Source organism: Carassius auratus, chromosome 47, assembly GCF_003368295.1.
Source record: "Carassius auratus strain Wakin chromosome 47, ASM336829v1, whole genome shotgun sequence".
Classification (NCBI taxonomy): Eukaryota; Metazoa; Chordata; class Actinopteri; order Cypriniformes; family Cyprinidae; genus Carassius; species Carassius auratus.
Window position 1 is genome coordinate 7564255 of NC_039289.1, and position 27101 is coordinate 7591355.

Here is a 27101-nt window from a genome sequence, read left to right on the forward strand (position 1 = left end):
TGTGAAAAATGAATTGTTTAAAAAATATTCAAACGAATCTTGTTTAAAAATACTTGGTTAATACAAGATGCCTGTGACACTGTGGAAAATGATATAGCCTACAGAGAATTCATGACTAATGCTGACTTTCATTCGTTTCACATATTAAGCAAGGGTTCAGGGTTTGGCTTGGTAATATCAATTATCTTTTGCCTGTAGCAGTTAATACACCAGAAAGGCAATGTGTGTATTCTCTTTTTCTTTTTTGAAATAAAATGTTGTCTCAGTACTCAGGAAACACTTAGTGACAGCAGTTTGCATTGTGTGTTAATCATTTATGTACTGTTTAATACAAGTCTACTATACATACAGTACATATAGTTATATACTATACATTGAAGAAAACCTTCCTTAGGTCATATAGGAGACAACAACAATTTAAGCAGCATCAATAGGTGTCAAACTCTTCTCCTGCCTCTATTTTTCATCATCTCAACAGCTTGCTCAATTCTAATGGAAACATTTTGCAATGGCAGTTACAGACATGTTTTGCAATTAATGTACTATTGCGATGTTTGAAGGTTGGAAAGTGTTGTGGATCTTTTACCATGTCACTCATTGGGACAGATTCATATATCAAATGTTCTGCTTAATTCAGTCATAATGTACATGAACTGGATAGAAACATATAACAGGATTAAGCATTAAATATGACCGTTATTTTCGAAGCTGCCCTTTGTTTCCTGTTCATACGTTACCTTAAGTTTGACTTCTCTAAGGTAACTTTTTTGGTGTGTCCAAATAACAAAGATGAGTTGCTGCATCAGATAAAGTTTTTTTTTTTTTTTTTTTTCACTTACAGGAAATATTACAGGTCTGGTGTAAAAAAGACGTCTTTTTGACAAGCAAGCAAGAGTTTCAGAGACAGACCAAAAAGGTAGCCTACTTGTGAACTGTGCTCAAAATGAGAGTTCCTGTAAAACTCCTCGCCTTCGGCTTTTGGTTGCTTTCCTTAAATTTTGCTCAATGTCAAGGCAAGTGATTTATTATTATAATAACAATAATAATTATTATTATTATTGTTTTTATTCTTTTGAATGTCTTGTTTATTTACAGTATATATTACCAACTTAAATATAAATATATTATATGCAGTTTCCAAAACATTTAACTGTACAATTATCTATAAATGTTGACTAGTGCATGTACTTCAGCATTTAATATACATAAAACGTCTTTGTGTAACATTTGTTTGTGCTTCTCAGAATGTCTTCGAGGGGACATTAAATATGCAGACATAGTACCAGCTGAGAAAGCTTCATACGCTGATGGTGAAACAGTGAAAGTGATCTGCGTGACAGGTTATACTGGCTTGTATAAATTGAAATGTGAAAAAGGAGAATGGAAAAATACCATTGAGCGACCATGTGCAAGTAAGAGAATTTGGTATATACGATGGCCACTTTTTTTTTCTTTTTTTTTTTTTCTTTTTTGTTGATTATTAAATGATGTAAACTAAAACGTGTCTGATTTCTGCAGAGAAAAAATGTAGTCATCCAGGCGACACACCAAATGGTGATTTTAAACTTACAGAGGGGACAGAGTTTGTTTTTGGAGCAACAGTGGTGTATACTTGCAAGAAAGGGTAAAAATGCTTGTGCTTTTTTATTCTCTTTTTTTCTTGTATGAAATGTAAACTCTCCTCTTTGAGTCTGACACTCTTGTACTTGTAAAAACATTGTGTTCACAGGTATGAAATGGCAAGCAGAATCAATCAGCGTACCTGCAGAGCTCAAGGATGGGACAATGCTGTCCCTGTCTGTGAGGGTACGATTTACCAAAGTCACTGTTTTTCCTCTTCTTCTTTTTTCTCTCAGTCATATGCTTCTGAACCAATTACTCATACGCTACATTTATACAAGAAAATCATAATTAAAATGATTTATTTATTTATTATTTTGTGATTGTTTTATTGGTTTCTTTATTTCTCTTTATTTTCATATTCAGTGGTGAAATGTCCAGCCATCCGCACAGATGAGGGGGTGACTGTATTGGGTAACGCAGAGGAGGGAAGTTATGGTGATATTATTCGCTTTGAGTGTGTATCTTCTGACAAAATGATAAACGGGAGTAGTGAAATTCACTGCGATGAGACGGGAAAATGGAGTGATGTTGCTCCAAAGTGCAAAGGTTAATTTCCTTTGATTATTGTTTTGTTTGTCTGTATCTTCATTCAATGATCACAAATTCCTGTCCTTTAATCAAAGCATAACTTTATTCTTATTTTTCTCACTCTCACTTTTCATACAGACATAACATGTACAGCACCCACCATACCAAATGGATCTGTTGTTGATTCACAGCGAGAGTACAAGAAAGATGCCACATTAAAATACAAATGCAAAGAAACATTCAAGCCCAGAGAGGGAATCCCCAAATGTGCTAAATTTGGCTGGACTGTGAAACCAGAATGTGATGGTACTGCAATACTTCCAATCATATATTTTTCATAATGCAAAAGACTTGGTAGCATCACACATGAACTGAATCTTTCTTGGGAAAAAAAGAAAAAAAAAGTATATATATATATATATATATATATATATATATATATATATATATATATATATATATATATATATATATATATATATATATATATATATAATGTATGTGTGTGTGTGTGTGTGTGTGTGTCTTCTTACCATTAGTTCTATATAATTATGTCTTCTACAGAAATAACCTGTGAGCTGAAGTCAACTACAGCTGGAGTAAAAAAGATCAACCCAGATGGAAAGATTATTTTCAGAGCTCGAGAAAGTGTGGAGATCACCTGCTCTGAAAAACACTGGTTCTTTTTTACTAAAGAAACCAGAAAAACATTTACATGCAAAGATGATGGAAAGTGGGACAATGAGCCTGTTTGTGCAGGTAAGGTTATAGAGAAACATTTCTGGATTTGGTGATTAATTTATTGCATGTTATTAAAGCATGTGAATCTTGTTTCAGAGATTACATGTGACGATCCACGTGACCGGCTTGTGTCTAAACCATACTACTGGGGAACAATGAAATTCGGAGAAAAACAATCTTACACTTGTGTGAATGGTTATCGTGGAACAGAAGCAGAGGCCACGTGTACACGAGACGGATGGACACCAAATCCACTGTGTACTGGTGAGTTCTGCTGTAGAGTATTACAATCTTTGTTATTCTCATAATATCAATTATATGATTATGCTGTGTTTGTTTGTTTTTTTTTTTTTTTTTTTTTTTTTTAGAAATTCTCTGTGACGTACCAAAAATAAAAAATGCAAAGATTGTGGGACGTCAGAGATCAAACTATAGAATCAATTCAAAAGAAGAATATAGATGTCTTTCTGGATTTAAACCGGAGAAGCCTGTACAAATCACCTGTGATTCCCAGGGCCAGTGGAAAGACATACAGCAATGCATTGGTACAGTATGTTACAGCTTATTGACATGTTGCTCTAATTTCATTAAATGTTGTAAAACCTTTGTTTTGTTCTTAGTTTCTAAATCCACTCCAAAGGGAGATATTTCATCTTTAAAAATCCCTTTTCAAGAACTTCACAGAACGGCCCGTTTGGACTACAGCGTTGTTTTCTGGGGCTTTTGTGATGTCACAAAGCAGCCCATTAATTATCATTAAAATAATTACCTCCTACAATTTGAATGGTTGGGGGGTGGAGAGGGTCGAGGTCATGGTTAGAACGCTTGGTTGCGTGCATCAGGCAAGACGACGACAAAGTTATTACACATGCACCTAAATAATTATGTATGTTAATATGTATGCTACAATTATGAAAACGTTTTTTATTATAAATTGCTGATGGTACAATACTGGACAATGATGTAATGTTTAGATTTTACACTTCAATTATGAGACTACAGTATTTCCCATGCATTGAGTGCGGGTGTTTTTATATCATTGTATTTCTGAAGAAAACCAACTGTCTTCAAAAAATGTTGGATATAATTTTCATTTAATCTTGGATGTAACAGTGCCCGGGAGGTCACATGTTTGGTTTACTTAGCTTCTCAAGGCTACGACATAACTCGTGAGAACATGATGATATGCTGTGGTCATTTTTATTAAAACATTCTTATTAATATGAAACATTTAATTTAATATTTGTATATTATTATTATTAGTAGTATAACTTTAACTTATTAGAGCTATATTTTTGTATTTATTGTTATATATGCTTATTTCCCCGGTTCAATTTATCATTTCAATATAATTATGCTAGTATTTGCTAGCCTACCATATACAGTATTTAGCAAATAAACGCCTGCCAAGTATGCCAGTAAAGTTTTTACTTTATGATTGTATTTATGCCCTTGTGTGATGATAAATGAGTGTGTTGGGTTTTTATTCACAAATGAAACTACGTGAATGATTAATTCCTCAATGAAACACTATATTATTTATAACTACAGTCTATTAATTAGCTGAAATAAAATTAAATATGCTCAATTTAAACTGCATTACCGCAAAAATTCCAGTCAGGATAATCAAGCTTTATTGGCATGTCAAGCATTTACAGTTGGCTATTGTTTACAAAAATATTCAAAACTTTAAGCAAAGAGATCGAAAGGTAGGGGAAAAAATGAATATACGTAAACATATAAAAAATATAATCATCAAAAATAATAATTATATAGAAATATTACTGAGAAAAGACAATCGGCAAATAAACTGTCACGATCCCGATCCAGAAAACACAGGGAGAGAGAGATCCAAATGCAGGTATACTTTTATTGGGGTAATCCAAATCATAATCAGTCCAGGCAGGGGTCAAAACCAAAGTAACAAACCAAACATGAACAGACACAAAACAAACGGGCAAGAACAAGACTAAGAACTTGCGTGATAACTACAAGGACTCCGTGACACATACTAAAACAGACAGGGTATAAATACACACATAAAGACAATGCTAATAGGTAATTGGCTGAGTGCAATGATTAATGACTAGTGACAGCTGAGTGCAATGAGGAGACAGAGATCGTGGGGAATGTGGTTCAGGAAGTGACAGACACCGTGGGGAAGGAGGACATCTAGTGGTTACCCAGGGAACACAAACCAGACCCTGTGACAATACCCCCCTTCTACGGAGCGGCTACCAGATGCTCCAAGACGTGACTGACAAAACAAGAGACCAGGAGGGAGGTGGACAGGTGGAGGCTCAGGGGGGAGGGATGGAGGGCCAGATAAAATGGGGTAAACAGAGACAAGAGGAACATGTAAATTGAGGAAACAGAGACCAGAAGTGCAAACACAAAACAGGGGGAGGGACAGAGGGCCAGGCTCACAGAGGGGAACAGGCACAGGAAGTGAACAAAAAACAACAACAACAACACAACAGGAGACCAGGGTGGAGCAGAACACCACCACATCCGTGCGGTCTAAACAGATGCCCCCCAGGGCGGAGCAGAAGACCACCACATCCATGCGGTCGAGACAGAAGTCCCCCAGGGCAGAGCAGAAGACCACCACCTCCGTGTGGTCGAAACAGAAGCCCCCCAGGGCGGAGCAGAAGACCACCACGTCCATGTGGTTGGATTAACAGGAAAGCAAATCTGGTTAGGCAAGTCAGAAACAGAGAACATGAACAAGTTAAGGGTAGCCTCCGTGGCCACGACAGGATCAGTTGAGCGCTCAGAGAGTTCAGCTGATACGTGATGAGGCTCTGGAAGTTCTGCAGAGGCGAGGAGAGAATCTGGTAGTTCAGCTGAGACGAGGAGAGGCTCTAGTAGTTCAGCAGAGACGTGGAGAGACTCTGGTAATCACATGGTGTTTAGACTGGATTCCAGAAGATCAATGCTGACTTGACTCTGCTCATGAAGATCATTGGTGGCCTGACTCTGCTTATTAAGATCATTGGTGACTTGCATTTGTTCATGAAGATCATTGGTGACTTGCATTTGTTCATGAAGATCATTGGTGATTTGCATTTGTTCATGAAGATCATTGGTGACTTGCATTTGTTCATGAGGATCATTTGTGACTTGCATTTGTTCATGAAGATCATTGGTGATTTGCATTTGTTCATGAGGATCAATGGTGACTTGCCTTTGCCCATGAAGATAGTCTTCTTACCATTAGTTCTATATAATTATGTCTTCTACAGAAATAACCTGTGAGCTGAAGTCAACCACAACTGGAGTAAAAAAGATCAACCCAGATGGAAAGATTATTTTCAGAGCTGGAGAAAGTGTGGAGATCACCTGCTCTGAAAAACACTGGTTCTTTTTTACTAAAGAATCCAGAAAAACATTTACATGCAAAGATGATGGAAAGTGGGATTATGAGCCTGTTTGTGCAGGTAAGGTTATAGAGAAACATTTCTGGATTTTGTGATTAATTTATTGCATGTTATTAAAGCATGTGAATCATGTTTCAGAGATTACATGTGACGATCCACGTGACCAGCATGTGTATAGACCATACTTCTGGAGGACAATGAAATTAGAAGATAAACAATCTTACAGTTGTGATTATGGTTATCGTCAAACAGAAGCAGAAGCCACATGTACACGAGACGGATGGACACCAAAACCACTGTGTACTGGTGTGTTCTGCTGTAGAGTATTACAATCTTTGTTATTCTCATAATATCAATTATATGATTATGCTGATGTGTTTTTTTTTTTTTTTAGAAATTCTCTGTGACGTACCAAAAATAAAAAATGCAGAGATTGTGGAACGTCAGAGACCAAACTATAGAATCAATTCAAAAGAAGAATATAGATGTCTTTCTGGATTTAAACCGGAGAAGCCTGTACAAATCACCTGTGATTCCCAGGGCCAGTGGAAAGACATACAGCAATGCATTGGTACAGTATGTTACAGCTTATTGAGTTGTTGCTCTAATTTCATTAAATGTTGTAAAACCTTTGTTTTGTGCTTAGTTTCTAAATCCACTCCAAAGGGAGATATTTCATCTCTAAAAATCCCTTTTCAAGAACTTCACAGAACGGCCCGTTTGGACTACAGCGTTGTTTTCTGGGGCTTTTGTGATGTCACAAAGCAGCCTAATAATTATCATTAAGAAGCCCCCCAGGGCAGAGCAGAAGACCACCACCTCCGTGTGGTCGAAACAGAAGCCCCCCAGGGCGGAGCAGAAGACCACCACGTCCATGTGGTTGGATTAACAGGAAAGCAAATCTGGTTAGGCAAGTCAGAAACAGAGAACATGAACAAGTTAAGGGTAGCCTCCGTGGCCACGACAGGATCAGTTGAGCGCTCAGAGAGTTCAGCTGATACGTGATGAGGCTCTGGAAGTTCTGCAGAGGCGAGGAGAGAATCTGGTAGTTCAGCTGAGACGAGGAGAGGCTCTAGTAGTTCAGCAGAGACGTGGAGAGACTCTGGTAATCACATGGTGTTTAGACTGGATTCCAGAAGATCAATGCTGACTTGACTCTGCTCATGAAGATCATTGGTGGCCTGACTCTGCTTATTAAGATCATTGGTGACTTGCATTTGTTCATGAAGATCATTGGTGACTTGCATTTGTTCATGAAGATCATTGGTGACTTGCATTTGTTCATGAAGATCATTTGTGACTTGCATTTGTTCATGAGGATCATTGGTGACTTGCATTTGTTCATGAGGATCAATGGTGACTTGCCTTTGCCCATGAAGATAGTCGGTGACTTGACCTTGCCCATGTAGAACACTGGTGACTTGACCTTGTTCATGAAGAATACTGGTGACTTGCCTTTGTCCATGAATTATGTATATATAGTACATAATTTTTACTTTATGTAAACAGTTTTACTTTTTTTTCCTAGAAATTATGTGTGACCTGCCGAAAATCCTAAATGCTGAGATTGAGGGAAGTCAAAAATCTAATTTCAAAATCAATTCAACAATAAAATATAAATGTCGCTCTGGAATTGATGCCGAGAAGCCAGTACAAATCACCTGTGATTCCCAGGGCCAGTGGACAGGCATTCAGCAATGCACTGGTATGTTACATCTTATTGACATTTTGCTCCAATTTCATTAAATGTTGTGAAACCAGAAATTCAGTCAAATTATGATATACATTTGAACACACACACACACACAAATAAATAAATAAATAAATAATAATTATTTTATATATTTATATATGTGTGAGTGTGTGTGTTTACAGATGTTTACAAACAATGTTCAAGATCAATTTAAAGTTGGATTAAGAAAATAAGTAACCCCCTTCAAATTATTACATATGCTTGATTCTTAATACTGTGGGTTTTTACACAGATTATCCATATTGAAATTTATCAATGCTGCATTTCTTGGTGATGACAGTCTAAAAATAAAATAATAATAATAAATAAATAAAATAACATTAATAATTAATAATGACAACCACAATGATGAAATATCTTTGCTTTGCCCTCAGAGAAATGTGGACCCCCACCAGAGATCAGCAATGCAGATACAAAAGAAATGACAAAAGAAGAATATAATACAGAGGAGAAAGTTGAATACAAATGCTTTGATAAATACACAATGAATCTGCAATCCCACTTCTCCAAATACTTGACCTGTGTAAAAGGCGAATGGAAAGGGGACATTTATTGTTTCAGTAAGTTTACACACTACACTCCATATATATCAGTAAGGCTATTCTCACTGTATTTTTATTTATAAAGTTGATGTAATCTTCTAGTTTACAATGAACCTTATGATGATGAATCAATAAATGTATATGTTAACACTGAAAGTTACATGTTTATTTCAGAGCCCTGTATAGTGACAGTGGAGGAAATGGATAAAAGAGGGATAAGGTTGCGGTGGAAGGCAAATGAAAAGGTGATCTCACCACATGATGATGGCATCGACTTTCTATGTCAGAGCGGCAAAGCATTTCGATCAACATGTAAAGATGGAGTGATGCTTTTGCCAGAGTGTGGGGAATAAAACATTGATGAAGCATAAGTTGTACTGCTAAGCAAAAACAAATGGAGCATACAAAATAAAATAAAAAATTTCCTCAATTCAGTTTCTCTGTTTTGGATTTCTTTCAACTTAAAAAAAAATGCTTGTGCATGTACAGTATGAAAACATGAACCCTTTTACAGTTCTTTTTTTCACTCAATTTCCATAATTCCTAGATTGTTTGCAAAATGACACACTTCAGTCAAAACAAATTGGTAAAAAAATAATTTTAGGAAATAGCATGTGCTAGATTTTTGCCCAGATATTGTTATGTAAGGGATAATTTAGATTTTTTTTAAAAAGTGACAAAACCACAACATTCTTCATGATTAGTTTGAGATATAGGAAGAAAGTACACAAATAGGCCTGCTATAAACTTACCAAGCACTGAACAACACTGATGTTGCAGACTGAATATTTCAAGTATTTCAATACTTAAGAGTATTTCTTACCATCATCAGTTACAGTAATCAACCCACAATGAAATCAATGAAACAAATAAAATCTGTAGACAAATAAATAACTGCATGAAGTACATATACTTTGACTGAGAAGAAAAACGTTGTAAAAGAATACTGTAACTATTCATCATCTCTCTGCAGGGGATAACAAAGATGAAGTGGGGGCCCCAGGCAAAATTAAAAGATGATACACACACAGAAGGATAAGTCCTTTTCATGTTTAATTAGCAAATGCACAACTAACAAATTCAAATGCATTACTCCATGCGTCTTATAGCAACATGATGGGGTTTCGTTCCTGAATGAATCAAACATTTAAATAATTTTGATTATTTAATATATATACAGATATATTGATCCATGTTATATTATTAGGCTATTGACCTTTTTGATTGTTCGAATGGTCTGCTGTCAGCCAATTGCCTGCCCCAGGCCATAATATTTTATCCACATCACAGGCTATGTCTTCATTGTCAAGGCACCGTTGGAAGAATCGCCTCGTATGACGAATCCACCCCTGCACAGAAGCTGATTCGATATGATCACAGGTCTGCTCCATGGCCTGAATGAGGGGCAAATGGTCATAGGACCGTAGGTCGTATACCTTCCACCACCATGCTGAAAACAAAAACTCCTCTATTGGATTCAGGAAAGTGGGAGTATGGGGGAAGGTATAAGACTTCAAATTCAGGGTGCTCATGGAACCAATTCTGGACCAGAGCTGCCCGGTGGAATGAGACATTGTCCCAAACAACAATGTACTGCATTAGGTCCACTTGGTTTAGTGCTGTGATAATCTTGTGCAATCTGTCAAGAAATGCAAGTATTAGATTTGCATTATAGGGTCCCAGATTTGCATGGTGGTGGAGGACCCCATTTTGTTTAATAGCAGCACAAAGGGTGATGTTACCCCCTCGCTGCCCTGGCACATTGGTGATGCCCGGTGTCCAATTACATTTCTCCCTCTTCTTGTTTTCGCAAGGTTAAATCCAGCCTCATCCACATATACTGTATAAATTCATGTTGAATTTCTGCAACATCCATTTGCAAGACTCTCTGAAACACAATAAAAGACAATAGGATGCTAATCAATATCTATTGCACAGTATTTTTTTGTGCCAGAACATTATGAGCAGTGCACAATACCAAACCTTAGTAAGATGAACAATACATACCTCCACATACTCATTGCGCAGATGTTTCACTCTCTCTGAATTTCTGTCAAATGGTACCCGATACAGTTGCTTAGTTTTTCTTGATTGCTTAAACGCATTTCTGGAAACTATGCCTCGTATTCTCAAAACAGTAAACACAAATCCATAACTTCAAGGACCCAATTGACTTCTGATTCAGCTGTAAATGAGGAAGAAACTGATTGTCTAAGGTGAGACTATATTTCAGAATAAGAATATCTATATTCATGCTCTATCTATATACTGTGTTCCTGCATTTTTTGGCTGATTTTGTCCTATCTGTTGTCTAGAATGGGACACCGATCATCATCGGTCTCCTAGTTCATTTGATTTCACCATCATCACAAGGCTGCAAGGGACCTGGAGATATGTCATCCTGTCAAGGTGAAAAATATCTTCAAAAAGGTACACTTGGACATTTCTATCACTACCTATTGTCTGCCTCAAAATATTGCCAGATGGGTTGTATATGAAAAGTTAATAGAAATAAAATCAGTTGGAGAGTGTTACTTTTGTCTTTTTTTCTGCAGGCACTAACAAGAACCACTTGATTGCAGAGAAGAGACCACACAGCGGTACCTGCTCACAGATGGGACAACGAGGAACATCATTCATGGATGCTACACCACTTTAAATCTTAACCCCAAGCATCTCGTTATAGGAGTAATTTCTCTCAACATAGCAACGATTAATTGTTGACTTAATATATTACAAACATGATAATATCAGCAAAACATAATTGTGTATCACAATGCACTGTTTAATATGTGTTAAAAGATAGTCCAACCACAGACAGTCCTGCGGGTGACCAGGGAAATTCACAGCAAATGACATCACAGCTGAGCAGCGGCGTCACATTTCCTTATCCATTTATGGTCATTTATGATTGTGTTTTATTAACGTCTACACCTACCCCTTGTGACGGCTCGTAAGAGAGGAGGAAGCAATTGCAGGTAATTAGAATGGTAGTTTATTGATGGTAGAAAATACAGCGAAACTGAAAGATGAAGGCACAGTCCAGGATGTGGGCAATGGTGACGGAAGGTCTACAGTGGCGTGAGAAGTGCTGGATGGTGAAGTCGGTGGTGACGGTGTGGACGGTCAATGGATGAAACCAGGAAGTGACCGGAACACTCACACGAAGACGACAACACGAACACAATCCAGAACAATAACACGGGAGACGGTAATCCAACAGGGAGACTGCAACATGAGTGAGGATCTGACAACAGACAGAGAGAGAGGTGAGTATATGTAGCTGAGGGGTGATGAGGATCAGCTGGAGCGAGACAATCAACACCCAGGTGACCACAATCAACTAAACGAGCACATGGAGACAACGTAAGTACAAAAACAACCACAAAACATGACACGGAGGAAACACTGGATTTCCTACCGTGACAGTACCCTCTCCCCTAGGACGTCACCTGACGTTCCCAGCCTGCTTTACCTGTAGATTGTAATCATCTATAAGGTGGTGATCCAATATGTCCCGAGCAGGAACCCAGCTTCTCTCCTCCGGACCGTAACCCTCCCAATCCACCAAGTACTGAAATCCGCGTCCCCTCCGTCTAGAGTCCAGAATACGATTAACCGAATAGGTGGTTTCCCCATTAACGAGACGAGGCGGGGGGGGGGAACCGGGGCAGGCGGATTAAGACGGGAAGAAATCACCGATTTAATTTTGGACACATGGAACACGGGATGAATCCTCCTGTACGCCGGAGGAAGGCTAAGACGCACGGTTACCGGATTAATAATTTTGGTAATAGAAAACGGGCCAATAAATTTGGGAGCAAGTTTGTTAGAAACGGAACGCATAGGAATATTCTGGGTAGAAAGCCACACTCTTTGACCGACGACGTAACGGGGAGGCTTCGACCGGTGGCGATCGGCCTTAGCCTTGGTGCGCGACCTAGCCTGGAGCAGAGCTCTGCGAGCTCTGGTCCAGGTGCGGTGACACCTCTGGACTAGTGCGTGTGCGGAGGGGACCGAAACCTCGGATTCCGTACTGACAAAATTAGGTGGTTGGTACCCTAAACTACACTTAAATGGAGACATGCCCGTAGATGACACTGGCAAAGAATTGTGTGCGTACTCCACAATTGAGAGTTGCTGACACCAGGACGAAGGATTCTTGGACGCTAAACATCGCAAAACCCTTTCGACATCCTGATTGGCTCGCTCGGTTTGACCATTGCTCTGGGGATGGAACCCGGACGAAAGACTAACAGTCGCTCCTAACAATTTACAGAACTCTCGCCAAAATCTGGATACAAATTGTGGACCCCTGTCAGAAACCACGTCTGTCGGAAGGCCATGTATACGGAAGACGTGGTCAATGACAGCTACCGCTGTTTCCTTGGCTGATGGCAATTTGGGCAAGGGAATGAAATGAGTCGTCTTCGAGAACCGGTCCACTACGGTTAAAATCACCGTATTGCCCTTAGAGGGCGGGAGGGCGGTAATGAAATCTAGCGAGATGTGGGACCAGGGTCTCGAAGGGACAGACAGCGGTAAGAGTAACCCCTCTGGAGGTCGATTGGAAGTCTTCCCAATAGCGCAAACCGAACAAGCCAAGACGAAGTCGTGGACGTCACGAGCCATACCAGGCCACCAAAATCGTTGCATGACTAGAAATCTAGTTCTACTAACCCCTGGGTGACAAGCAACACTGGAACAATGACCCCACTGGAGAACGTCTGACCGTAACCCCTCCGGCACAAACAATCGGTTCGGTGGGCAACGAGCCGGGGGCGTTACCCCTTCTAAGGCAGTCAAAACCTTCGATTTGACCTCCCATCTGAGCGCGGAGATAATGATGGTCCCCGGTAAAATGGGCTCGGGAGTAGCAGTACGATCGGAACGCTCAAAAAGACGGGATAAAGCATCGGGTTTGATGTTTTTGGAACCCGGCCGGTAAGAAAGTGTAAAATCGAAACGACCGAAAAATAATGCCCACCGAGCCTGCCTGGAGTTAAGTCTTTTGGTGGTTCTAATGTATTCGAGATTCTTATGGTCCGTCCATACAATGAAGGGTACACCCGACCCTTCAAGCCAGTGACGCCATTCTTCCAGTGCAAGTTTGACTGCCAACAACTCTCGATTACCAATGTCATAATTAACCTCCGCAGGGGATAAACGGTGAGAATAATACGCGCAAGGATGAACCTTTTCGTCTGAGGATGCGCGCTGGGACAACACTGCTCCTACCCCCACCTCTGACGCGTCGACCTCCACTATGAATTGACGTGAGCGATCAGGGGTGACGAGAATGGGAGCCGAAACAAAGCAGCTCTTCAGTTTGGTAAACACAGCCTCGGCTGCGTCTGACCACCTGAACGTCAATCTAGGGGAGGTCAAAGCGGTCAGAGGCGCGGCTAGTTGGCTGAAATTGCGAATGAAACGCCGGTAAAAATTGGCGAACCCCAGAAATCTCTGCAGGGCCTTGCGAGACTCTGGGGATGGCCAATCTGCCACAGCCTTAACCTTATCAGGGTCCATGCGAACACCCTCAGTCGAAATGATGTGTCCTAGAAAAGAAACAGACTGTGCATGAAAAACGCATTTCTCCGCCTTGACAAACAACCCATTCTCTAGCAACCGCAGAAGCACTCGTCGTACGTGTTGCACGTGTTCCTGGAGAGACGAAGAAAAAATCAATATGTCATCCAGGTAAACATATATAAATAGATCGACCATGTCTCGTAACACGTCATTAACGAGTGCTTGAAAGACTGCCGGCGAGTTGGTTAGCCCAAAGGGCATGACGCAATACTCAAAATGGCCTCTAGGGGTGTTAAAAGCAGTCTTCCACTCATCCCCCTCCCTGATGCGGACCAAATGATAAGCATTACGTAAGTCCAATTTAGTGAAAACAGACGCTCCCTGCAACCTCTCAAAAGCTGAAGACATAAGCGGTAAAGGATAGGTATTCTTTACCGTTATGTTGTTCAACCCTCGGTAGTCAATGCAAGGTCGCAAGGATCCGTCCTTCTTTCCCACAAAAAAGAACCCCGCCCCCGCTGGAGAAGAAGAAGGGCGGATGAACCCCGTTGCTAGAGAACTGGATATATATTTCTCCATGGCCGCCGTCTCTGGAATAGACAAGGAATATAACTTGCCCTTAGGCGGAGAAGTACCTGGCAATAACTCTATCGCACAGTCATAGGGACGATGAGGAGGAAGAGAATCAGCCCGAGACTTACTGAACACCTCCCTCAGGTCGTGGTACTCCGCGGGCACGTTAGCCAAATCCACTGCCTCCCCCTGAAACACAGACTCAGAAACATTAACGCCAGCAGACAAAAGACAAGACAAATGACATTCCTCGCTCCAGCTAACCACAGATCCGAGAAGCCAATCGATCCTTGGGTTGTGTTTCTGGAGCCAGGTGTGACCGAGAACAATGGGGGATAGAGGTGAGTCCGTGATGAAGAATGACATCTCTTCCGTATGGTTGCCAGCTGTGATGAGCGAAACCGGTAGAGTGGTCTGTGTGATGATCGGCAGTTTGTGTCCGTTGAGTGCAAAAGGGGCAATGGGGTGTTTGAGGGAGGTGAGAGGAATGTTGAGCTTCCTGGCGAATTTGCAGTCCATGAAACTGCCCTCGGCCCCAGAATCCACCAAAGCGTGAAGATTAAGTGCGTGGGTAGACCACCGTAGACTCACCGGAAGGAGTGTCGATGTAGATGAGGTCTTCTTGGCAGAGATCCCACCCGATAGTAGCCTCGGTTTTACTATCGGGCTTGGTCTTTTACCGGACAGCGCTGGATGTGATGTTCTTGGCTGCCACAGTATAAACACAGTCCCAGGGATCTCCGCCTGATCCTCTCCTCCCGGGAGAGCCAAGCTCGCCCCACCTGCATGGGTTCAGAATCTCCAGGTGGGCTGACCGCAACTTCTGAGCGCTGACGCTGAGCCTCCGGTCTGGTCGCGAGAACAACTCTCCCCCTCCGTCTGTCGGCTTGGTCGAGTCGGTTGTCTATCCTGATGGTGAAGTCAATAAGACCATTGAGAGAAGTGGGGAGTTCAGCGGCGCGGATATCCTGTTGGATGCGGTCAGCCAACCCATGCAGGAAGTGATCCCACTGCGCCTCTTCGTTCCACTTACACTCCGCCGCCAGGGATCCTGGCGTAGATCCGTGAGAAGTCTAGCCGCCTCCCTCCCGGCGACGGAGCGGTCGAAGACTCGTCTCATCTCCACCGAAAGGGTGTGGAACGATGCACAGCAGCTGTCCTGGTTCTCCCACACCGCCGTTCCCCAGAGGGCAGCCCTCCCCGTCAGTAGGGACAAGACGAAAGCCACCTTCATCTCCTCGGTGGTGAACGTGCGGGGCTGTAAGGCGAAGTGTAGAGAACAATGTGACAGAAATGATCGACAAAAGTTTGGCTCACCCGCATATTTCTCAGGAATGGGGAGGCGTGGTTCGGGCTGGGAACTCCCTCCGGAGACGATCGGCGGTGTGGGTGGCGTGGGAGGCGCAGCGGGTGGCGGTTGTTGTTGCTGTTGAGCCTGGAGAACGAGCTCGGACACCTTCGTCACCATTGCTTGGAAGGCTCGACCCATCTCATCTATCGCCTTGTCTTGGCGCTCCATACGATCACCGACTCTCTGCAGAATGTCCTCTAGATGAGATGGGGAGCGATTGCCTGCTGCTTCCATGATGGTCAGATCCTACTGTGACGGCTCGTAAGAGAGGAGGAAGCAATTGCAGGTAATTAGAATGGTAGTTTATTGATGGTAGAAAATACAGCGAAACTGAAAGATGAAGGCACAGTCCAGGATGTGGGCAATGGTGACGGAAGGTCTACAGTGGCGTGAGAAGTGCTGGATGGTGAAGTCGGTGGTGACGGTGTGGACGGTCAATGGATGAAACCAGGAAGTGACCGGAACACTCACACGAAGACGACAACACGAACACAATCCAGAACAATAACACAGGAGACGGTAATCCAACAGGGAGACTGCAACATGAGTGAGGATCTGACAACAGACAGAGAGAGAGGTGAGTATATGTAGCTGAGGGGTGATGAGGATCAGCTGGAGCGAGACAATCAACACCCAGGTGACCACAATCAACTAAACGAGCACATGGAGACAACGTAAGTACAAAAACAACCACAAAACATGACACGGAGGAAACACTGGATTTCCTACCGTGACACCCCTTGCATTAATCCAAATACAGTAATTATTATTGTTCAGCATGACAAAAATTAGGCAATATTGATGTGCGCATGCCCAGCAGTCACAGCTGTATCCCATGTAGCCTTAATCTATAGATTCCTCTCATTTACTTTAAAAGATTTTTCTTTTAATTTAATTTTTTATTTTTTTTTACCAAAGACAAGCGTATTTACACATCAGATGACGTGCTTCTAACATTTACATTGTAAATTATATTGTGTTTTAAAGTTTGAATGTGATTTGCCATTCTCTACCATTTAAACTATATATATATATATATATATATATATATATATATTAGGGCCGGGACTCGATTAAAAAAAATTATCTGATTAATTAGAGGCTTTGTAATTAATTAATTGAAATTAATCGCATTTTAATCGCATATAAATATTTGACCTGAGAACAGTGAGAAGTAATTTTTTTTCACATGGACTTATAGTATACCATTGAATAATGACTGAATACATAAGCTTAAGCAACAAAATATTGTTTATTTTTGTTCAACCAAGTCTAGCAGACCAGTGCAATTTTTGCCATGAAGTATAGCAATAGCATATTTAGAAACAATTTAGAAATAGTACATTTCAGAAATTCAGGTAGCTTATAGGTGCTGGAACCTTCTGTAAAGTGGTTTTTTTTAAGTAATACACAATACTGTCAATTACATTCAGAACATTGGAAACCCTGACTATTAGAAAACATCTCTCTGTTGCTTCAGAGGCCATAACATACTAAGTCCAACTCTCAATAACCTTGGCCAAAACAATAAAGAGTTTAACATAAACTGTTGCACCAACAAAATAATACATAGTTCAACATAAAGTGTAAAGTCCACGCTAGCTGCTATATGTTTTGCGTTGAGGTGATACTTGAGGCTCGATGTGCTGCAGTGATATGCGAACGCTGGTTGGTGCTTCAGTATAATCGGTCCGGCGACACTGATCCAGTGAGAAACGTTCCGCGGTGCAAAAATAAGTTATTAAAAATGCGGGATTTTTTTTCTGTAATTAATTAATCTTAGTTAACGCGTTATTTTTTTGTGTAATTAACTAATCTCAATTAACGCGTTAAAGTCCCGGCCCTAATATATATATATATATATATATATATATATATATATATATATATATATATATATATAGGTGCGACTTATTTATCAAAATTAATTTGACATGAACCGAGAGAAATGAACCAAGAGAAAACGTTACCATCTACAGCAGCGAGAGGGCGCTCAATGCTGCTCACTGCTCCTGAAGCCTACGACTGAGCAGCATAGAGCGCCCTTTGCGGCTGTAGATGGTAATGTTTTCTCTTGGTGCTTGGTTCTAAATAAATGCGACTTATATGTTTTTTTCCTCGTCATGACGTATTTTTGGACTGATGCGACTCATACTCATATACTATATATATATATATATTTTTTTTACGTTTTTATTCCTATTCCTATTTATTATATAATAAATGTAAACAAATGGGAACAGGTGTGTAACTCAGAAATATGTAATGAATAAAGCAGGGGGACGCGGGGACTCTCTATTACCAATGTCATAATTACATTCGGCAGAAATCTCTGCAGGGCCTTGTGGGAATCTGGGGTTGGCCAATCTACCACAGCCTGAACTTTGTTGGGATCCATGCATAATCCCTCAGATGATATGATGTACCCTAGAAAATAAACAAATTGTGCATGAAAAATGAATTTCTCCACCTTGACAAAAAGCCCATTCTCTAGCAGCCTCTGAAGCACTTCCCTGACGTGCTGAACATGTTCCTGGAAAAAATGGAAAAAATATCAAAATGTCATCCAGGTAGACATATATTAACTGATGCACCATGTCTCTCAGCACATCACTGACTAGTGCCTGGAAGACCGCGGGAGCATAAGAGAGCCCAAACGGCATAACAAGATACTCAAAATGCCCCCTGGAGGTATTAAAAGCGGTCTTCCATTCATCCCCCTTTCTTATGCGAACCAAATGATAGGCATTGCGAAGATCCAATTTTGTGAAAAAGGAAGCACCCTGCAGACTCTTGAAGGCTGAAGACATCAACGGCAAAGGGTAGGTATTCTTTACCGTGATACTATTCAACCCTTCATAGTCGATACAAGGATGCAGGGAACCATCTTTCATTTCCACAAAAAAAAAAAAAAATTCCCGAACCTGCAGAAGAAGAAGGACGGATGATCTTGGCTGCAAGAGAATCAGAAATATATTTCTCCATGGCCTCCCTCTCCGGTACGGAAAGTGAGTATAACCTGCCTTTAGGCAGAGAAGTACCTGACGATAAATCTATTGCACAATCATAAGGACGATGCGGAGGAAGAGAAGCAGCCTGGGACTTACTGAACACTCCCTTCAGGTCAAGATACTCCGTGGGCACGTTTAACATATCCACATGTTCATCCTGCAACACAGAACAAGACACAGAAGAGCAAGCAGACAACAAGCATGATGCATGACAATATTCACTCCAGGATGAGACTGTGCTTAGTTGCCAGTTTATATTGGGGTTGTGTAACACTAGCCAGGGGTGACCCACAACCACAGGAGCCAAAGGGGAATCAGTCAAATAAAAAGAAATGGTCTCAGTGTGGTTGCCTGAAGTGATAAGACTCACCGACTCAGTGGCATGAGTGATGGGTGGAAGCAACTGACCACAGAGGGCACTGACTGAGCTTAGACGATGTCCCACAATCCAAAAAATTACCTTCTGCACCAGAATTCACCAGGCCTTTACAAGATAAAATGTCCTGGCCCCTCCGTATTTGAACCGAGAGCAGAGTTACATCTATGAGTGTTGACTCCGCCCGTCTGTAGCCTCCTTACTGACAGGCTCTGGTTTTTACCGGGCACTGTGCAGCGATGTGACCTGCGGCACCACAGTATAAGCACAGCCCCAGGTCCCTACGCCTGTCCTTCTCCTCTCGAGAAAGGTGAGCTCTGCCCACCTGCATGGGTTCAGGATCAAAGCGGTGATCGGTCGTCTTCTCCACCATAGCTGCAAACCGGTCACGCTGATCTAGTCTGCTGTTCACTCAGATGGCCAGATCAATCAATCCGGTAGACGGGGCACAATGCGTCGGTTGGTGATATCCACAGGTGAAACCATTAGAGGATTAAGCCGGTGGGTTGTTGGGCAACCCACCGGGTTGTCTGACCTAAGTGGTGAGATCTGAGACCTGCGTGACGAGACCAGTAGCCATGATTTGCTCCTCCTGCTGTGCAAAACAGCTCCGCCATACTTGCTGGATCCATCTTGGTCAGACTGTTCTGTCACGTAAAAGAACACGAAATCCAATTGCAAGTATAACAGTTTATTTGCCAAAACGCGAAACAGCAGGGAACAAGAAAATAGAGCAGGTGAGCTGGTGAATTGGTGAGTTGCTGAGCTGGAGAGCTGTCTCTGTAACACGGAGACTATGAGGCACTGACCCGAACCAACCCAGAGAATATTCCTGGGAACAGGCGTGGAAGCAGACTAGGCGATCTCCTCGGCTGAGAGCAAGAAGAGAGATCTGAGAACTGGGAGCAAGACCAGCATCGACAACTGCGAACAACGATCTGACAACATGCAGTAACAACCACAAGACAGATAAAGACAGGACAGAACCAGCATCAGGTGCAGCCACGCTGGTTAGCTCATCAGCCCAATTATTGCCGGAGCAATCCTGAATGAGCAACGAGACAGATAACGAGAAAACAGAGATGCAGAATGAACACACAGATCTATGAACCGTGACACATATGTTTTAAATATTGATAATCAGCAAATCAGCATATTAGAATCATTTCTGAAGGATGAGACAATGAAGACTGGAGTAATGATGCTGAAAATACAGCTTGGATCACAGGAATAAATAAATAGAAAACAGTTGTTTTAAATAGTAAAAATATTTCACAATATTATTGCTTTAGCTGTATTCTGGATCAAATAAATGCAGGTTTGGAGAGCAGAAGAGACTCATTTAAAGACAAACAAAGTGCCCAAACTACTGCACTGCATCCTCCATCACCAAGCTCATTTTTGCCACAATGAGGAACAAAAAAGCAGGGAGGGTTTTAAAAACGTCATATATATATATATATATATATATATATATATATATATATATATATATATATATATATATACGGTTTCATCGGGCAGCGCATCTGGACCTAAGACCTAGGCCTCTGGACCTATAATTTTTAGTGTATATTATATATATATATAAATATATTTATTTATTTATTTATTTATTTATATATGTCCTATGAATCCATGATTAAATTCTCTAAAGTTTGTGTCTGTAGTATGTGCCTTAAAAATATTATCTTTTGTATATTTTCATATAAAATGGCAACATTTGATGTAAAACATGTATTTCTTTTCTTTTTATTACATATATAAAATGTAAACAAAAAATTCCTTGTGTTATTTAGCATGTGCTATTTAACTAATTCGCTTTTAAAAACTCTTTGGATCTACACAAAACATGCAAATGATTTTTGGATTCAAAATGTAAATTTTTACTTAAAGGTGACACGTTTGCATCCCCTGAATATTCAGTTGTTAATGTCCATTTGTCATATTTGCATAAAGTACATCTACTGTACAATTGAGACACTTTCTACATTATTATAACAAAATTGAGCACTTGTGACATTGGAATTTGTATTTGTAGAGAATATTTCAATAAATCATCAAGAAAATGTTTTTGGAGTTGCAAGCTTGTATTTGTTTCTTTCTCTCTCACAAACACAACACCACCTTCTCAAAATCTTCACTACAGGTGCATGAATCCTATTCTACAAATTAACAAATTCACAGGCTCAGTTATACCAGATTTATGCAGGGCTGCATTTCATTTTGCTCATATTATAGAATAATTGTTTCCTGAAATGTGTGTTTATTAGAACTGGACATATTTACAGACTTTATGAGAATAGTAGTATTTGTAGATAAAATCATGGTAGAATGACCTGCCTTTATTAATTTGAACAGCTGAGTCTTCAGCCATTTTCCAAAAGCACTTACCTTTTCTATTCAGTTAATTTCTATTCAATTTGCTCTAATTTGTAAATAAAATAATAATAGTAAATAACTTATGTGTAGTGTGCTAGACTAAAGCCCCTTTCAAATGCACGGTGGTCCCCCCAAAAAAAGGCAGATCAATGTTTGTGACGAAAAAATATGTGCGAACTGTAATGAAGCAGAGATCAGTTAGTTCCTCAATATCCGTTCTGAAGCTGACATCGTTTGCCAGCTTAAGTGAAACAAAAGGACGCCATGACGGACAGCAGAATCACCGGAAGCACAAGCTAAATAGTAGTGGAAGTTTCAATCAGTTTAAAATAAATAACACTAAACTTTGTGGCTTCTTCTATTGAACAAGCTGTCATGCCATTATCGGTCTAGGTAGGGCATCTGGTAGGTGCTCACAAAGAACGGTATTTGAAGAACTTTGAGATCGTAGGATTGGATACCGACCCTTACCTTTTTCCTCCGTTTTCACGGACCTCATTAAATCGCCGAGTCTACCCGACTTCATTCCACACAATCTGTACCACTATGTGTTAAACGGGGTATCCCCATACACTGGTGCTGATGTCAAAGCCTGGATGCTTACCAGTTCTTTGTAACGTAACGTAACCTGTTTTTAGAGGACCTGGTCGTTCGTGGCTACCCAGTTAAGTTACCGTTGTTCACTGGGTGTGCCAATGCAACTTTCTAATGCAGTTGATCTACTGTATAACGTTTTATATCAAGTTCCACCTCAGAAAATATTTGGCTGTCCAAGTACCACCACAATGACCAATATTAAAATTACAGTTACAATTACAGTAGCGTAGTAGGCCTAACTATTCAGCTAACGTTACTGCTCTGCACAGTTAAAAAACGATGCAGTTTTATTCCTAATAAGAATATTTATTGTTGTCAGCCACTTTAACATTGTAAATACACCATTTGACCATTATCCCTGCACTGTGCTTATAATAAAAAAAATAAAAAAATAATTTTTTATTACACGAATGAACACGAACTCGTACTCGTTTGGCTTGCCGTCCATCCTACAGCAAAGCTCTTCTGCCGTCCGTCATGGCGACGGACGGCAGAAGGTGACGTCACTTGCAAAGGGTCACTTGCAAAGGGTCTATACTGTTGTTCTCTTATTTGTAGAATAGGGTTTGTGCACCTCAGAATATGAAATGGTGTAACTGTTGTGTTGTGTTTGCTGGAGAGAATTAGTTAAAAAGAAACACTGTTAGTACTAAAAATTATCTGTGACTTTCAATTTACAAATATGAATGTGTGACTATTCTTGACAACATTTCCACTTTCACAAGTGCTCAGGTTTGCTATAATAATACCTTCACAGAACATAATAGTAGTAGTCAGCTATCCATGCAAAGAAGTCTGTAGGTACAGTGGTGTACTGTAGGTACAGCTGTCCAGGCCAACATCTGATGTGCTGATCTTTTCAACGGTCATCACAGGAAACCTTCAATAAAAACAAAATGCATCATACATTACCAACAGGGCTGTACAATCCTGCTCTTGGAGATCTACCTACCTGCAGAATTCAGATCTGACCCTGATGCAACACACCCATCTGTAACTGTTAACTGCTTTCACTGAAGTACTGTGAAGTAGATTTGCTGACAAGTTCCTCCCTGAAAGTACATTGATAACACTGTGAAACTGTATTTTCATAGAGGATCGTTTAATAAAGTGACAATATTACTGTAACGGCTTCAGAAAGGGGGAAGCGGGAACCGGCGGACCATCAAACATAGCTTTAATAATAAAATAAAGACAAAACATCGTGCCAGCCCCTCGCAGACGACTGTCACGCACAAACACAAAATAAAGTCCAGGCCTGGTCCTCTCTCGTCCTTCACTGTAGTCGCTCCTCTTTTGTATCCCTCCCATCTCCTCCGTGGGATGCGAGACCGGTGAGTGGAGCACGTGTCCCTCATTTCTAGGGTTGGGTATCATTTGAATTTTATCGATTTCGATTCCGATTCTTATCGATTCCTAGTTTAGATTCCAGTAAGATAAAAAATCCAATATTAAAAAAATAATAATAATTAAGTCAAACATTTAAATGTCCAACATGTATTCTGTCTTTTTACAAAGCATTCTGTTGCAGCTCAATAACATGAGCAACAATCAGCAGCCTACAAAAAACTGCAAGAGGAATTTTGCCTGTGCGTTAAAAAAATACCATACCATACTCCGCCATACCAAAAACAACTAGATGAATATATATTTCACATATTAAAGTGTTAAAGACAAGTAAACTGTCAGTAATAAGATAGGAACAAACAAATCAATAAGCAATATCATAAATAAATACAACTAAACAAAATTTCAGGTACAGAAACTGTAATTAAAAGTTTAAAAACACCTCATTGTTTTCTTTTTATAAATAAAATAAAGATTAATCAATTAAAGTTATTAAATATATTCAGTCAAGATCAGTTAATGGTTTTCTTTTGTTCTTTGATTAACATTAATGACAGGCAGTGCATTTATTAGGCTGTTGTCTCTAAGCAAAAACACTGTACATGTGTGTTTTCTTTCTCATCTGTTTACATTCACGTAAGACAAAAACGGTTGTGTTTATGATGATATACTGATGTAGTTTTCTGTATATTGGTCAACAAATATGAAAGAAGTCAGTTTCGACTCTGAACAACCTTTTCTACAGTGGAAATACACGGAACAGTCCAAGAACGGACACAAAGCGGGAACTGACCGCTGCTCTCTGTGCGCACGCTTGCGCTTCATGCACGCTGCACACAAACAGGGCGCTAATTCTTTCCATTCCTGCACTTTATTGTTTTTAATCAAATTGGAATCTGAAAGCTGTAATCGTTAAGCAGAATCGAAATGCACGTATCTTATCGAATACCCCGTTCTTGGAAATTTGGAACTGGTTCTAAAATGGAACCGGTTTTCGATACCCATCCCTACTCATTTCCCAATCACTCCACCGGCCTCGCTCCGTTCCTAAGGCTCTCGGCCCCACCCCGCTCGTCACAATTACTTTTTTAATGATCTCAGTAATAACATCTTTAAATAAAATTAGCATTGCTAACAGGCGAGTGCTTATGAGAAAGGCATGCAACAGTTTTTTATGTTCATTTACATTTGTATCATAAATACATAGGAGTACAAGCAGAAAATGTAGGAGCACACCTTAAATCACCCTGAAAACTTACCTTTTAGGGCAATGATTACAATATAAGATTTTTTAGCAGCTTTGCATGTTCATCTATAGTTTCCATCATCTGAAATCTTTGTGAGGTCTGGCATCTTCTGAAGTCTCCACACGCGAGGCTGGAGAAACAGGAAAACAAAAGGAGAAAGATTAGCATAGCTGTTTATATTTCAAACTAAATATTTATTTCATCACATTTAACAGAAGTGAAACATGAGATGTTTCTTTGTGAATACATGTTAAAATGTAATTGAACGTTCACAGTGAGCTTGATTGACAGGTGATCTGGCCTATCATAACGCGAATACTGCCATCTTGCCTGACAAACAAATTACTATATTTTCCGCACTATAATGTGCATCTAAGAGCCTTTCATTTTCTCAAAAATCAGGCGTGCACCTGTTAATCCGGTGCGCCTTATGTGTACACTGAGTTCCAAAATCTGTAAAAATGTTGGTGTGCGAATTTGCTAAGCTCCGTTTACCTGACTGTCGGACCATTTCCCACTGACACAGGGACGTAATACGTACACTACTTATGCTGGCAGCGATCAACCATGATGAGAGGGAACCCGGCATGTTTGATGAAGAAAGCTGTTCAAAAGCTGTTGCCCAGCTGTTCAATTCAGACACAGAAGACGAGGACTTTGATGGATCTGTGTGAGAAGATTGATAAAAAAAATAATGTGAGTGTATTGTTAAATAGTAGAATAAAGTTCAACTAAACTCACAGTTTTGAGACTGTGCCTTATAATCCGGTGCGCCATATGGTGCAGAAAATACGGTAGACAGGAGAGTAGATTAACTTCGGTGGACTTAAAACTTGAAAAATGCTGTATGAAGACGTTTGACATCTTTTATTTTGTGCTTCAATTAAATATGAATCAATCGGTTCATGTGTGCTGCTTGAACCGAGGCACTACAGCGATCTGTAACACATTAAATCAGCACAAAACACTATTTATTGTTTGAATTTCTAAAAAATGCAAATTTAAAAGCTGAAAACTTGTTTCATACCAGAAGTGACCTTCTCTGTCTTCTTCTGTCTGTGTGTTGTCAGTTTCCTCTTTGGTCCACGATGTATTATTCGCTGTCTGGGAACAAGGTGTGTACTGTGAGAGCAGCATTGCTTGTCAGACATAGCAACAGTTTTTAAGGAGGGACGCTTGTTTTGCGAAGGGTCAGTTGATTGCTATTATCAAAGCTGATTTTTCAGCATCATTACTTCAGTCTTTAGTGTCATATGAACCTCCAGAAATCATTATAATATGCTGCTCTTTGCCAAAGAAAGACTTCTGATAAATATGAATGTTAGACTAATGTAGACTACATTTTTAAAAATAAATTCATATTTTTATAGGACACATTAAATTAATCAAAAGTTAGTGTCAAGAAGAATTTTCTATTTAAAGAATTCTCTCTCTCTCTCTCTCTCTCTCTCTCTCTCTCTCTCTCTCTCTCTCTCTCTATATATATATATATATATATATATATATATATAGACATTCATATATTGAGCAGCACAACTGTTTTCAACATTGATGATAATCAGAAATGTTTCTGAGCAGTAAATCATCATATTAGAATGATTTCTGAAGATCATGTGACACTGAAGACTGGATTAATGATACTGAAAATACAGCTGCACATCACAGAAATAAATTACATTTCACCAAAAACTGCTATTTTAAATTGTAATATTATTTCAGAGGATAGCATTAGTGTATGTTTGGGGTAAACCTGCTAGTCATATGGATCAGTGTGCCTTGGAGATGTTGTTGGACAGGAGGCTTGCTCATCATGGGATGCATAAGGCCATCAAGCTCTAGAAGAATCTAGAAATATAACAAGCAATCTGTCACAGAGCCAACAATATTCAGTATATAATGACAGTTTAATCACAAGAAACAAGCTACTAGAAATGTAGAAAAGAGAAAGAATATGTATTTAATAAATATCCTGAACAGTTTTTATCAATATTTGTTAATCATTAAACGAGATCAAAATGCGTTTGAACTGTGACGCTGATGTAATGACGTCACTGAATAACTGTAACATATATGTTTGCTGCGTGGATCAGGCGGACTTAATAAATATGCAAATTCATT

General features: G+C 40.0%; 1 protein-coding gene across 9 annotated transcripts in view; it reads left to right on the forward strand.

The window, feature by feature from the left end:
- The first annotated feature begins 856 nt into the window (after positions 1-856).
- Positions 857-27101, forward strand: part of LOC113064969 (complement factor H-like) — a 52215-nt gene continuing 25970 nt past the window's right edge. For 6 of the 9 annotated variants that reach the window (XM_026235998.1, XM_026235999.1, XM_026236001.1 and 3 more), the window contains exons 1-11: positions 857-1013; positions 1245-1412; positions 1519-1624; positions 1730-1806; positions 1987-2169; positions 2290-2457; positions 2716-2910; positions 2989-3156; positions 3261-3437; positions 6138-6332; positions 6411-6578. In XM_026235998.1, the coding sequence (XP_026091783.1) occupies positions 944-1013; positions 1245-1412; positions 1519-1624; positions 1730-1806; positions 1987-2169; positions 2290-2457; positions 2716-2910; positions 2989-3156; positions 3261-3437; positions 6138-6332; positions 6411-6578 (1675 nt within the window). In that variant the 5' untranslated portion in view covers positions 857-943. The remainder of the gene's footprint in view (positions 1014-1244; positions 1413-1518; positions 1625-1729; positions 1807-1986; positions 2170-2289; positions 2458-2715; positions 2911-2988; positions 3157-3260; positions 3438-6137; positions 6333-6410; positions 6579-27101) is intronic. The other 3 variants (XM_026236007.1, XM_026236005.1, XM_026236008.1) reach the window with 3 other exon arrangements.